The sequence below is a fragment of the Pleurodeles waltl genome, chromosome 2_1, assembly GCF_031143425.1.
Source record: "Pleurodeles waltl isolate 20211129_DDA chromosome 2_1, aPleWal1.hap1.20221129, whole genome shotgun sequence".
NCBI classification, from domain to species: Eukaryota; Metazoa; Chordata; class Amphibia; order Caudata; family Salamandridae; genus Pleurodeles; species Pleurodeles waltl.
The window spans coordinates 129,097,157-129,112,783 of NC_090438.1; the positions used below are offsets into that span (position 1 = coordinate 129,097,157).

At 44.4% G+C, this 15,627-nt stretch overlaps 1 protein-coding gene across 1 annotated transcript in view; it reads right to left on the minus strand.

Annotated features, from left to right (window-relative positions):
- The window catches only part of COL4A5 (collagen type IV alpha 5 chain), a 1,021,631-nt gene that overhangs the window by 494,752 nt on the left and 511,252 nt on the right, over positions 1-15,627 (minus strand). Inside the window, exons 31-34 of the mRNA XM_069211570.1 lie at positions 12,573-12,740; positions 11,615-11,704; positions 9,588-9,734; positions 7,651-7,740 (exon numbers count right to left, since the gene is read on the minus strand). Coding sequence (XP_069067671.1) covers positions 7,651-7,740; positions 9,588-9,734; positions 11,615-11,704; positions 12,573-12,740 — 495 coding nt within the window. The remainder of the gene's footprint in view (positions 1-7,650; positions 7,741-9,587; positions 9,735-11,614; positions 11,705-12,572; positions 12,741-15,627) is intronic.

Genomic DNA, 15,627 nt, shown 5'->3' on the forward strand with positions numbered 1-15,627 from the left:
GCCGCCAAAAGTGGGGCCTGGCCGGAGGGGGCGGGCAACTCCACTAGCTGGAGTGTCCTGCTGGGTTGGCACAAAGGAGGTGAGCCTTTGAGGCTCACCGCCAGGTGTGACAATTCCTGCCTGGGGGAGGTGTTAGCATCTCCACCCAGTGCAGGCTTTGTTACTGGCCTCAGAGTGACAAAGGCACTCTCCCCATGGGGCCAGCAACATGTCTCGGTTTGTGGCAGGCTGCTAGAACTAGTCAGCCTACACAGACAGTCTGTTAAGTTTCAGGGGGCACCTCTAAGGTGCCCTCTGTGGTGTATTTTACAATAAAATGTACACTGGCATCAGTGTGCATTTATTGTGCTGAGAAGTTTGATACCAAACTTCCCAGTTTTCAGTGTAGCCATTATGGTGCTGTGGAGTTCGTGTTTGACAGACTCCCAGACCATATACTCTTATGGCTACCCTGCACTTACAATGTCTAAGGTTTTGTTTAGACACTGTAGGGGTACCATGCTCATGCACTGGTGCCCTCACCTATGGTATAGTGCACCCTGCCTTAGGGCTGTAAGGCCTGCTAGAGGGGTGGCTTACCTATACTGCATAGGCAGTGAGAGGCTGGCATGGCACCCTGAGGGGAGTGCCATGTCGACTTACTCGTTTTGTCCTCACTAGCACACACAAGCTGGCAAGCAGTGTGTCTGTGCTGAGTGAGAGGTCTCCAGGGTGGCATAAGACATGCTGCAGCCCTTAGAGACCTTCCTTGGCATCAGGGCCCTTGGTACTAGAAGTACCAGTTACAAGGGACTTATCTGGATGCCAGGGTCTGCCAATTGTGGATACAAAAGTACAGGTTAGGGAAAGAACACTGGTGCTGGGGCCTGGTTAGCAGGCCTCAGCACACTTTCAATTGTAAACATAGCATCAGCAAAGGCAAAAAGTCAGGGGGCAACCATGCCAAGGAGGCATTTCCTTACATGAAGCAAGTAACCCACTACATGTTCTGGAGTTGTGTGTAATGGTTGTATTTGATTAATATGGCAGTAGCAAACAAACCTCTTCCATTTACTTGCATAGCAGTGCCTGGTGGATGGCCTTCTGGCTTGTTTTATGACTTCCATACATTCTTGGGTAAGTTGTAAGTGCCCGAATTCTAGGATTTCAGGAGCCAGATTGCTAGATTCAGCGATGCTGGATCTGGGTGTCTGATCTTTTGGTTGTGCTGTGTCAACAGATCTGGCCTGTTGGGCAATTTGATGCAGGGTACCACTGATAGGTCTAGCAGCGTTGTGTACCAGGGTTGCCTTGCCCAAGTTGGTGCTATCAATATGAGTTTGAGTTTGCTTTGACTGAGTTTGTTTACCAGGTAAGGAAGGAGAGGGAGAGGAGGAAAAGCGTAAGCAAATATCCCTGACCAGTTCATCCATAGGGCATTGCCTTGGGATTGTTTGTGTGGGTATCTGGATGCGAAGTTTTGGCATTTTGCGTTCTCCTTTGTCGCAAACAAGTCTATCTGAGGTGTTCCCCAGAGTTTGAAATAAGTGTTCAGAATTTGGGGGTGAATTTCCCATTCGTGGACCTGTTGATGATCTCGAGAGAGATTGTCTGCGAGTTGATTTTGGATCCCTGGTATAAACTGTGCTATTAGGCGAATTTGGTTGTGAATTGCCCAATGCCAAATTTTTTGTGCTAGCAGGCTTAACTGCGTGGAGTGCGTCCCCCCATGCTTGTTTAGATAATACATTGTTGTCATGTTGTCTGTTTTGACGAGAATGTATTTGTGAACTATTATTGGTTGGAAAGCTTTTAGTGCTTGAAAAACTGCTAGAAGTTCTAGGTGATTGATATGCAGTTTTATTTGATGTACGTTCCATTGTCCTTGTATGCTGTGTTGATCGAGGTGTGCTCCCCACCCTGTCATGGAAGCATCTGTTGTTATTACGTATTGTGGCACTGGGTCTTGGAAAGGCCGCCCCTTGTTTAAATTTATGTTGTTCCACCACAGAAGCGAGAGGTAAGTTTGGCGGTCTATTAACACCAGATCTAGAAGGTGACCCTGTGCTTGAGACCACTGTGATGCTAGGCATTGTTGTAAGGGCCTCATGTGCAGTCTTGCGTTTGGGACAATGGCTATGCATGAAGACATCATGCCTAGGAGTTGTAATACCATGTTTGCCTGTATCTTTTGTGTTGGATACATGCGTTGTATGATGGTGTTGAAATTTAGAATTCTTTGTGGACTTGGAGTGGCTACTCCCTTTGATGTGTCTATTATGGCTCCTAGGTATTGTTGTACCTTGCGCGGCAGAATGTTGGATTTTGTAAAGTTGACGGTGAACCCGAGTTTGAAGAGGGTTTGTATGATCTGATTTGTGTGATTTGAGCACTGTATGAACGAATGGGCCTTGATTAGCCAGTCGTCCAAATATGGGAACACATGTATTTGCTGCCTTCTTATGTGTGCAGCGACTACCGCTAGACATTTGGTAAAGACTCTTGGTGCGGTTGTTAATCCGAAAGGCAGTACCTTGAATTGGTAATGTATTCCTTTGAATACAAACCTTAGGTATTTCCTGTGCGATGGGTGTATTGGTATATGGAAATAAGCATCCTTGAGGTCTAAAGTTGCCATGTAGTCGTGTAGTTTTAGCAATGGCAATACTTCTTGTAGTGTGACCATGTGGAAGTGGTCTGATTTGACGAAAGTGTTCACTACTCTGAGGTCTAGGATTGGTCTCAGTGTTTTGTCCTTTTTTGGTATCAGAAAGTACAGTGAGTAAACTCCTGTGTTTATTTGTGTGTTTGGCACTAATTCGATTGCATTCTTTTGCAATAGTGCCTGCACTTCTATCTCCAGGAGATTGGAATGGTGTGTTGTTAAATTTTGTGCTTTTGGTGGTATGTTTGGAGGGAATTGTAGAAATTCTATGCAATAACCATGTTGGATAATTGCTAGAACCCAAGTGTCTGTAGTGATTTTCTCCCATGCTTTGTAATAATGACCTATTCTTCCCCCCACTGGTGTTGTGTGGAGGGGGTGAGTGACATGTGAGTCACTGTTTAGTAGTAGGGGTTTTGGGGCTTTGAAATCTTCCTCTATTTCTAGGGAATTGCCCTCCTCTATATTGTCCCCGAAAACCTCCTCTATACTGTCCCTGGTAACTGGACGGTGTGGCTTGTGAGGTGCTGGCTTGTGTGCTTTGACCCCGAAACCCCCCTCGAAAGGGCGTTTTACGGAATGTGCTGTAATTCCCTCTGCTCTGCGGGGAGTAGAGTGCGCCCATGGCTTTGGCAGTGTCCGTATCTTTTTTGAGTTTCTCAATCGCTGTGTCCACTTCTGGACCGAACAGTTCTTTTTCATTAAAAGGCATATTGAGAACTGCTTGTTGAATCTCTGGTTTAAATCCAGACGTTCGGAGCCATGCATGCCTTCTGATAGTTACAGATGTATTAATTGTCCGTGCAGCTGTATCTGCAGCGTCCATGGAGGAGCGTATCTGGTTGTTGGAGATGGTTTGTCCCTCCTCAACCACTTGTTTTGCCCTATTTTGTAAGTCCTTGGGCAGATGTTCAATGAGATGTTGCATCTCGTCCCAGTGGGCTCTGTCATAGCGCGCAAGTAGTGCCTGGGAGTTCGCGATGCGCCACTGGTTTGCAGCTTGTGCTGCGACTCTTTTACCAGCTGCATCGAACTTGCGGCTTTCTTTATCTGGGGGTGGTGCATCTCCAGATGTGTGAGAGTTGGCCCTTTTCCTAGCTGCTCCTACAACGACAGAGTCTGGTGGCAGCTGTGTAGTGATAAAAACCGGGTCCGTAGGAGGCGCCTTATACTTTTTTTCCACCCTTGGTGTGATTGCCCTACTTTTGACCGGCTCCTTAAAGATGTCTTTTGCGTGCCGGAGCATACCAGGGAGCATAGGCAGGCTTTGGTATGAGCTGTGGGTGGAGGAGAGTGTGTTGAATAAGAAATCATCCTCGACCTGTTCTGAGTGGAGGCTTACGTTGTGAAATTGTGCTGCTCTAGCCACCACTTGAGAGTACGCGGTGCTGTCTTCTGGTGGAGATGGCTTTGTAGGGTATGCCTCCGGACTGTTATCTGACACTGGGGCGTCGTATAGGTCCCATGCGTCCTGATCTTGGTCACCCTGGCTCATGGTGGTGTGAGCTGGGGAGTGTGATGGAGTTTGTGCTGGTGAAACGTTAATCACGGGCGGAGGAGAGGGTGGTGGGGTAACTCTTTTCACCACTTTTGGTTGTGGTGTTTGTTCCGTCTGGAACTCCAACCTTCTCTTTCTCCTAATGGGGGGAAGGGTGCTTATTTTTCCTGTCCCCTGCTGAATGAAGATACGCTTTTGCGTATGGTCCACATCAGTTGCTTGTAGCTCTTCCTCAAACCTATGCTTCTGCATTTGGGAGGTTAGCGAGTGCTCTTCTGTATAAGAGCCTGAAGCTGGGTCGCTTGCAGTTTGTTTCGGCATCGAAACTTTGTCTGCGTGCTTTTTCGGCTCCGAGGTGACTTTTTTCCTTTTCGGGGCCGAAACCTCTCGGCGTCGATCTGTTTCGGTGCCGCTGTCTCGGCGTCGAGCCGTGTCCACACCGGCATCTCGGTGTCGAGGCTTGTCTCCAGCACTTTCTCGGTCCCGAGAAGGCTGCGTGCCGGTGTCTCGACCGGAGTCGGACGATCTCGGCACTGTTTGGGCCTTTTTCGGTGCCGACGGTCGGTCACCGATTTTATGGGTCGAGCCATGGCCTGGTGGCAGTGGCGTCCCCTGGGCCTTGTAAATGTTCCTCTGAGTGGATTTCGACGTCTTACTCACGGTTTGTGTATCGTCGAATCCTTCGGAGTCTGAGTCTTGGATCGAGAAGGTACCTTCCTCTTCCTGTTCCTCGAACTCCCGTTGGGCTGTCGGTGCGGACGCCATCTGAAGTCTTCTGGCTCGACGGTCTCGGAGTGTTTTTCGGGACCGGAACGCACGACAGGCCTCGCAGGTGTCTTCGCTGTGCTCAGGTGACAGGCACAGGTTGCAGACCAAGTGTTGGTCTGTGTAGGGGTATTTATTGTGGCATTTGGGGCAGAAACGGAACGGGGTCCGTTCCATCGGCGTTCTTCAGCACGCGGTCGGGCCGACCAGGCCCCGACGGAGGATCGAAAAACTACCCCGAAGGGCACCGGAGCTCTTCGATCTTCGATGCGGTGTGGAATCTAAGTACGCCGATCCCGAACGCAACAATACCGACGAAAATCTTCCGAAATTAGCTAATTTTCCGTTCCGAAACTCGGAGCGACAGGAACACTTCCGAACCCGATGGCGGAAAAAAAACTATCGAAGATGGAGTCGACGCCCATGCGCAATGGAGACAAAAGGAGGAGTCACTCGGTCCCGTGACTCGAAAGACTTCTTCGAAGAAAAACAACTTGTAACACTCCGGCCCAACACCAGATGGCGAGCTATTGCAGAACATGCGTATCTACAGCGACAGATGCCATCGAACATAAAGTACCTTTATTTTTGTACAACTGTAGTAACCACACGGAGCAAAGTGGTTTCAGGTGTTTATTCAAAAGACTCTTCACAACAAATGAATCCAAGCCTCACCAACATTCCATGGCAAACTCCCAGCTGGTCCATTGACCAACATTCCAAGGTAAGCAGGAGCGTACCATTGTATATATAATTACAATAAATTAAACACAATTAACATATCTTAACATATATCACAATATCATGTATAATACACTATTTACAATGTCAGTGAATGTCAGAACGTTTCCTTATTACTTGGATGGCAGTTGTTCTGATGGTTTTTCCTTGACTACTCATATGCTTATAACAACAACCAAGTGTTTTCTTACTTGTGTGTAAGTACTGGGTGACTGTAGTGGTATAGCATGAGCTTTGCATGTCTCCTCAATAAGCCTTGGCTGCTCATCCACAGCTATCCCTAGAGAGCCTGGCTTCTAGACACTGCCTACACTTCACTAAGAGGGGATACCTGGACCTGGAATAAGGTGTAAGTACCATAGGTACTCACCACACACCAGGCCAGCTTCCTACACCTATGTCCAGTACACACTTAAAATGGCATCCCCACACTCACAAAGTCCAGGAGAATAGATCTGGAGTTTGTGTAGGCACCTATGCTAGTGCAGGGGTGCCCTCACACACAGGTATTTGGTAACTAAGTACCATGTACTAAGGACTTACATGGGGGGATCAGTATGCCAATTGTGGGTTAAAAATTGTACACTTTAGAGGAGAGAGATAAACTACTGAGGTCCTTGTTAGCAGGAACCTAGTAGACACAGTCAAACATACTGACAACAGACAGAAAATGGGGGTAACCATGCCAAGAAAGAAGGTACTTTCCTACATCTATGGTCCTCACAGTTCTTTCTTGGGTACCTGCAAGTTGCAGGGAAGCAGTTCTGCTGCTCTATGATAACCCCTGGGTCTTTTTTGAAGGCAGGCTGTCCTCTTAGGCTCTTGGAGGCACAGCAGCTGCAGGACTAGATGAGTTTGGCGCAGATAGAGAAGAGCAGGAGATAGGCTGGCAGGGCTGGGTCCAGGTCAGGTGCTTCTTCTATTTTTGCGGCACTTGGGTGTCCTTCTTCTTCTTAGGTCAGCAGGAATCTGATGTTCAGGTGCTAGGGGCTCCTCTAAATATTGAATTTAGTGGCATTTTGGGGAGTATAGGGTAGTAGCCTATGGGCTACTTACCCCTGGGGTCACTACATCCCATACGTAGGACCACTTCCTGTGAGAAGTGGGCATAAACCTGTCCCAGAGTTGCTAAATCTGCCAACATCAAGATAGCAGATTCTAAAATGTGGTGTCCACATCAGGCAGCTTACATTAGGGTGGGACTGACCTGAGGGGTGGACACACCTCTCTAAATACTAAATTTCCCACCATTCCAGGTGCAAAATGGGCCCTGGGGCTGGGGGATAGGCATCTCTCATCTGAGTGAAGCCAGATCTGCATATCAAGGGAGGTGGGCACATTTGAAGCTCTCTGCCTTGGAATGCAGATCTGCAGGTCATCCTGTTGGATGGGGTTGTGTAACAGGATTTGTTGCTGATGAATCGAGAGCAAAGGCTCTCACCTTAGAGGGGCCAGACTCGTGTCTGGTGGTGGGAGGCTGGCTAAAACTAGACAGTACGCACACTGGTAGTTGGTAGGTTTTCAGGGGGCACCTCTAAGGTGTTCCCTGGGTGCATGTATAAACAAATCCATCACTGCAATCAGTGAGGGTTTATTAATACCAGATGTTTGATACCAAACATCTCTATTTTCAGTGAAGCCATCATGTAGCTGGGGAACACGTATTGACCAGTGTCCAGCACATGTACTTAAAATGGTTTCCCTGTTCACTCACTGTGTATAAGAATCGACAAAAACAGGTTAGTTAGAACCACTGTAAGGAGACCTGTGCTTAGCACCTCATCGATATATACTAGTGTTAATCAGTAGTCCAAAATTATTTTTATTTTTTCAAGTTAAGAAAGGATTATTAATCACTCTCAAAACTTGACCAAGAGTAGACAATCCTACACGATCTAGAAATCAAATAAATGTATTGATCACAATGTTTTAGAGTGAAACAAGAGGGCACATGAGGTGCTGTCAATGACATAAATCAGTAAATAACACTCTTCAGTCTTACCTGCTGGTCCTGGTGAACCAGGCCGACCATCAGCTCCACGTAACCCCGCAACACCGGGCAAGCCTGCATACCCTCTTTCACCAGGGAAACCTAAGGGGAAAGAACAACTCAGTCCATTACAGGCAAAGACCAAAATAACTTCAAGCTGTGAATCGCAGAATTATTTGAGTAAAGGGTTCTTTTGTTCTTTTGTTCTGTATTCTATTCATAAAATACACCAGATTTTCAAATGGAACACAAAAGGTCTTCCTCAGATGCAACTTGCTATTATCCAAATAGGGCAAAGAAGTGAGAGGTGCCACTTCTTCTACCGGCATCACAAGAGAAGGAGAAAGAGGGCATTGTCTCCCAGGCTCTGAATCCTACCAGGGTGTAGCTCACCACTGAAAAAAGCTTGAAAACAAGGTTAAAGTAATTTTTTTAAAGAGTCAGTTGAGTTCAGGGCATCTGCTCCTTATGCATGTATCAAAACCAGGTAGCATAGGTGATACGTCCCCTTCGTATCGTGTGGCATTGACGCATCATGCCACTGACTACACCGCAAAGCACTCTGAGTTGCACTCTTTCAAAGTGTGTGGTTAATAGTATGCTGCTTCTAATTTGCAGGTATGTAACACAACACAGGCTGCAACACACAGTGATAATATGTAGTTTATGATATCATTAAATACATGAAGTAGGCACAGCATGAGTGTGTACAGGTATGTACACAGGAACAATGGATGCAGGTCCATGCACATATTGCCTGTGGGCTACACATGCACATTACTGCACAAATATCCGTAGGGCATACGTGACATGACATGTATTACAAAAACATTACTCCCAGAAATATAAAAAAGCAAAGAGAGAAGGTAAAACAGAAGAAGGAGGCACTGGGGAAAGATGGGTCGGAGGCCGGCTAGATGAATGAATCATCTTACACGTGCAAATTATTGCCTTAGCGTAACTGCAGCTGCTGCGCCCATGTTTTCTTGCTGATGCTAACCCTGCCTATAGGAAGTGCCCATTTCTGAAACTTCAAGCATCGCTTTCATGTTTTGCCTCCGAAGATAGGAAACTGTTGGTTAGCTTTCTTAGTTAAAAAATAATATTTTATGTTTTTGTTACAATTGAGGGTCATTTATTTTCCTTATCATGATCCCAGACCCAGGAACCTGTTTACTTCCTTTGTTTCATGAAGTCAGTGATCCTCACTGAAAGCCACTATACTGAAATCTATAAATATAAGCCTTGTCTGTACTTAGAGAGCCTGCTCGCACGCAGTTTTCCGCGGGACCTCCCTACTCGATCAAATATATGATTTTTTTACATTACTCTTCTTTAGTTAATAAATCCTTTCAGACTTCGATGGATACATGCACATATCATTAAATGTCCAAAAGGGGAGATTTGAATTCATATCTTGCATAAAAAGAGCGTGAAAGAAATCAAAAGTGTGTGCAATGGTCAGCCTTAGGACATACCTCTGTTCGGTCATTGTTGGTATTCTAGGTGGACAGAAAAAAATTAAAAATATTTTTTCCTAATGTAGGCGAGCATTGCATGTATGTACATAAAAAAAAAAAAGACTACCTAGACATTGGGCCTGATTACAACTTTGGAGGAGGTGCTAATCCATCCCAAATGTGACGGATATACCACCAGCCGTATTACAAGTTCCATAGGATATAATGGACTCGTAATACGGCTGGTGGTATATCCGTCCCTTTACCGTCACTTTTGGGACGGATTAACACCTCCTCCAAAGTTGTAATCAGGCCCTATGACTTTTAGCTTGCAGACACATACTTTCCAGTCACACACAAAATCCAGTTATTTCTCTTGTGTTTGCTAAGTTGACCACATATTGTAAATGTACACCCATCGTGATGCATATTTTCTCCCCTCCTAGCAAAATACATATAAATAACCAGCATCATGATCTGCAGTCTTACCTGGCGCACCAGGCTCTCCCTTGTCTCCTTTAGTTGCCCCAATCAAAGTTCCGATTCCAGGAGGACCTTGCAAGCCAAGTTCACCTTTTTGACCATCTAGCCCAGGAGAACCTTTAGGTCCAGGCTGCCCCTCGGAACCATCATTACCTAAAATAATCATAAAAGGAAAAATCAGTGCATGGCTACATGTTAAACAACAAAACTAGTCATTTAAAATCTTAGGTCTACACAAACCCAACGTGAATCTTGGCTACTGTTTTTTCTGATTTTTCCTAAGTTTGCGTGCCACTCCCAGTTCAAATGGTAGCTGCCTCCAGGGTCTCATGGTGTATGACGCTTAGGTGCACTTCCAGTTGTCATAACATGTGTGCACATTCATGTACGAGCGTGCAGTGATGACATGCAGACAGGCTGCACATTTGCAGTTTTTCTCCGAATGAAGGCCCTGCGTTACCACTTTCCGGTATACACACCACCAGCTTCCAGCTGTGCCCGTCCACATACGCGGCTAAGGCAGGGGACTGACACTTGCCCGGATGGGCTGTTAAACTGGGTCCCAGTGAAATGCTGATTAGTGGCTTTTATGCCTTATCTGTCTGTAGGTCTGGAGACAAATAGTTCATAAATAACATGGCCAGAGAAAACCGTGACAGAAGTGGGCCGGATGTAGTATGTACTAAAAAGCAGACGCAGAAATAGAAATGGTGAAAATGGAGAAAAAAAACATTGAGTGGCAATCAGAAACAGTCAGTGGGAAAGAGGAAAGTAGGCAAAATAGTAGGGGGCAGAAAGGTGAGGAGAAAGAAAGAACTGGAGGAGAGAGGATAAGGAAATGTTAAAGGAAGGAAAATAGAGACAGTGAATGGTGTGAAGGATGGGTGAAAAGAAGGAAGGGACGGTGAGGGGTGAAGGGGAAAGCGTGAATGGATGAAAGGTGAAAGTATTGGAGGAACAATGGACAGGAGGGCGAGGGGATCGTTTGGGGACAGGATAGATCATGGAAGAGTGAAAAGATGGATGCAACTGTGAAAGAATGGATGGATGAATGATATTGAAATGAGTGGGGAAGAAAGGAAGGGAATGACATAAAGATGGCTGGAGGAGAGGACCAATGAATTGGATGGATGGAATTTGTCAAAAGATGAATGTATAAAATGAAAGGGCCAAAGGATGGAAGGTGGATTGATGGAGTATAAAAGGGTGAGCGCTCTCTTCAAAGGGTTAGGGTCACTCACTTTACTGGTTCTGTAGGCTTAGACGTTTGGCTCAACATTAGTGGCATAATCATTTTGTGCCTATTCTCTTGCCTTTCAGGTTGTAGACAAGGACATTCACAGATGCTAAAAAGGCTTTGGTCTTCCCAGAATAAGATGCTAAAACCAATTTAGAGATTCTTTGTTTGTGGAAACTAAAATGTTAAGTCAGACCTGAGCTAGATTTGACCTATCTAGGTCAATATACATATAGGATCAGACTGATTTCATCTGGAGCCACGGTAGTCTAATCAGAAGTTAGAACTATTAATTACAAAAAAGCGAATCTGGACGCAAAAGATTGGCCCGGACCTTACATAAATGTTGTATGCACATGTGATGTTTTTTGACCTACACAAACCCAATCTATAAATACTAGCACTATAGGGTGGATATTTAAGCAATGTGCACAGTGCCAAATGAAAGCCTAACTGCTTAAGTACTGAACTCTTCTTAAGAATGATTGCATGCCCTGGCCCGGCTAGGCAGGGTGCTGGTCACACCCAATTACCTATGACCTGGTGTTCCTTCCATGAGCTCAGATGGCTGGTGGCATCTTAATAAGAGCTTACTGATGACAGTGTATGAGGACTAAAAAATGTTTTATTATATATCTCATGAGCTCACCACCAGAGAATCAGTTGCCACAATCTCTTTACTACACCTATATTTGATACCGGAACCGAGTAACAAGATGGTGACCCTATACATAACAAAACATAAATGTTGGATGTTCAGGTTTACTAGAACTCAAAATACCTAAAATATTATTACCTTTAGAACCTGGAAAGCCACGGTCTCCGGGACGGCCAGGGGGCCCAACAGGACCTGGGGATCCCATTAAGCCCATGTCACCTTTCGCTCCTGCAGTAGAGAAGTTAAAAGAGTATGAACATTATGATAAATAAACATGTGAATCTACAATTTATGGTGATCCGCATTCATGAAATGATTCGCCTTTACATTGAGCTATGTGTAAACCAACCCCAAAGGAAATCACCGACGACGTCACCCCTTAAAAGCACAGACGTCATTTCACATTTCAAGCCATTTTAATCCTCAAATTATGAATCCTCTGGATATAAAAAGGAAATTTATGAGATAAAGGGACATGTAAAATTGCAACTGATGTTTTTAGGTCCAAATGAAAAATGGAATAACAATTATCATTTAAATATATTGGGTTGAACAACTGTCAAAAGCTCAAACAAATAAGCATGCACTTTACCCAGCAGAAGGCTATTACTAAAACACAAGCAGTCCAGGGCGACCAGCATATCATGCATAATGTATGCCTTGTAAATTGGCAACAAATCTGGGGAGGAGGGGTGTCTTGGACATAGGCTAAATTATCGTTAACCCTGCACAGTGAGCGAGTGTGATTGGGCAAATGAACGCGTGTTTCAGCTGAATGACCTCGCACATGAACAAAACCCCTGGATTCATCATTTGAACCTAAAATTTAATCAATACGTACCTACACATTATGGTTTGATCACTGCATATTTTGAGTACATCAGAAGCATGGTGAGACATGGAGAAAAATATTTTGGAAACATGATTTTCGTTTCTCGTGCAACCTAGTTACCCATTCAAAACAGAATCTTAGGTAAAAACCCTCTCATGATGTTAATGGTAAATGTATTCCTTCCTTGTGCCTCTCCAAAGCAACCTACCCAACAAACAATGCCCCGTACAGTGATAATGTTGTGGCCTCATTTCTAGAACTCACCCGGAAAGCCTGGTATGCCATCTCGCCCTGGTTGTCCTGACAGACCTGGAGGACCAGGAAAGCCACGTTCTCCTGGAAACCCTGGGCTGCCAGGTTCACCTTTAGGTCCTGGTACATCAAACCCTGGAGGTCCAGGGTCACCTTTCTCGCCAACATTTCCAGGAACTCCTAAATCATAACAGGATAATGTTAAATCTCTACCAGCCCACGAGGAAGTTCGGATTAACTCTGCGGTTCATTCCTATTTAGAAGACACATAATAGAGCTAAGATTTCCTGCTTCACATCTGGAGACCCCTGTTTACTTGTGCTACAGCATTACAGTGGAACTAAACAATTAATAAGAGCACTACTTAAGAATTGTTAGAATTTTTGTTTTATCAGCTCTACAAAGCTTAAGAGCAGAGGTACAAGGCACTGGATTGAAACTCAGAGAAAGTGTGCATGTAAATTAAGAGCACATTTTAAAATGTATATGTTAATTAAGAGCACATCTGAAAATGTATATGTTAATTAAGATTGTATCTGAAAATGTACATGTTAATTAAGAGCACAACTGAAAATGAATATGTTAATTAAGAGCACATCTGTATTACACTTGGATTCCTTTAAGTTTAGCCCTTCACTTTGGGAAAAAGCTCGTCCAGTTTGGCAGTGTGTGGCAAATGCTTGTTATATGTAAATATGTGTTCTGATGGGCATGTTTGAGTGAAGGTGGCATAAAACAAAATAATGCCATGGTACTTGCTGCCTTTGTTATATGGAAATTAGAAGGCGTGATTTTTCAGAAAATACTTGTGAATGGCAATTTGTATAGAATTGGTTGGGCAGGGAAAATAATTGACTTACAATGTTAACCAAGATTTGTACAGCACAGTATGGACATTAGTGCGGCCTATCTCATCTCGAAATGTCTTTCAATATGGAGTATAACATCAATGTTAGAATAATACAAATGTTGCACAACTGGTTCACAAAAGCCTGTGAAGTTTCCCCACCAACGCCAACCAGAAAATATATCAAATACATACCCAACATTTAGATTGTGGTCCGCTAACTGGGTAGGATTTAAAAGATGCAAGATCGAACAAAATGTCCACCTGCATCCATCCTTTCCTTCCAGTGATTTGCTGGATCTGAATTAGATTTACATGCAATTAAATTAATAGCACTTTGGACCTCATTTTGAGCTGTGGGGTAATAACGTATGGTAATACCACCCAAGAGAATAATGCTACTCTTGGGCACTTCTTTGCCATGGCACGGGATTACCTGTTCATTAGAAGCACTACAGATCAAAATGGGGAATAACACAGTAATACTGATTGTTTTCACCCACTCTGGTCATCAAAACTCAATAGCTTGAATTGTCCCCCATGAACTCAGAGCAGAGGAAAAAATGGCTGTCAGTGTTATCTTTTTTCCACTACTATGTAGGGAAAACCCCGCTTTGCACCAGAATCTAAATAAGTCTACGACCAGAATAAGGCTCTTAGTTATTCACTACTAGATCAGTGGTGCCTGGCCTACGAATAGAATTTAATAAAAATGCATCCTCTAGCTGCACAGAAGATTGAAAATGTCACTTACCCAGTGTACATCTGTTCGTGGCATCAGTCGCAGTAGATTCGCATGTTCTGCAATAGCTCGCCATCTGGTGTTGGGCCGGAGTGTTACAAGTTGTTTTTCTTCGAAGAAGTCTTTCGAGTCACGGGACCGAGTGACTCCTCCTTTTGTCTCCATTGCGCATGGGCGTCGACTCCATCTTCGATTGTTTTTCCCCGCAGAGGGTGAGGTAGGAGTTGAATTGTAGTAATAGTGCCCATGCAATGGAGTGACTAAGTATGCACCTATTTAAGGTTGAGATGATACATATATAAATAATTGAAGGTAACTTCCAAACTGCTACAGGCTTCCGGGGAGGTGGGTGGGCACATGCGAATCTACTGCGACTGATGCCACGAACAGATGTACACTGGGTAAGTGACATTTTCAGTTCGATGGCATCTGTCGCTGTAGATACGCATGTTCTGCATAGACTAGTAAGCAGTTATTTCCCCAAAAGCGGTGGATCAGCCTGTAGGAGTGGAAGTAGTCTGAAATAATGTCCTTAATACGGCTTGACCTACTGTGGCTTGTTGTGCGGATAACACGTCTACACAGTAGTGCTTGGTGAATGTGTGAGGCGTAGACCATGTGGCTGCCTTACATATTTCTTGCATTGGGATGTTTCCTAGAAAGGCCATGGTAGCACCTTTCTTTCTGGTTGAGTGTGCCCTTGGTGTAATGGGCAGCTGTCGTTTAGCTTTAAGGTAGCAGATTTGGATGCATTTAACTATCCATCTGGCTATACTTTGTTTTGAAATTGGGTTTCCTGCATGAGGTTTTTGAAATGCAATAAAGAGTTGTTTAGTCTTTCTGATGTTTTTTGTTCTGTCAATGTAATACATCAATGCTCTTTTGACATCTAATGTATGTAGTGCCCTTTCAGCTACGGTATCTGGCTGTGGAAAGAACACTGGAAGTTCCACTGTTTGATTTAGATGGAACGGGGAAATAACCTTTGGCAAAAATTTAGGATTGGTCCTTAGGACGACTTTATTTTTGTGTAGTTGTATAAAAGGTTCCTGTATAGTAAACGCCTGAATCTCGCTTACTCTTCTCAGGGAAGTAATGGCGATGAGAAATGCCACCTTCCAGGTTAGGAACTGTATGTCGCAGGAGTGCATGGGTTCAAAAGGTGGACCCATAAGTCTAGTTAGGACAACATTTAGGTTCCATGAAGGAACAGGTAGTGTTCTTGGTGGTATAATTCTCCTAAGGCCCTCCATGAATGCTTTAATGACTGGTATTTTATATAGGGAAGTTGAATAGGTAGTTTGCAGGTATGCAGATATTGCTGCAAGGTGAATCTTAATGGAAGAGAAAGCTAGGTTAGATTTTTGTAAGTGAAGCAAGTAACCCACTACATGTTCTGGAGTTGTGTGTAATGGTTGTATTTGATTAATATGGCAGTAGCAAACAAACCTCTTCCATTTACTTGCATAGCAGTGCCT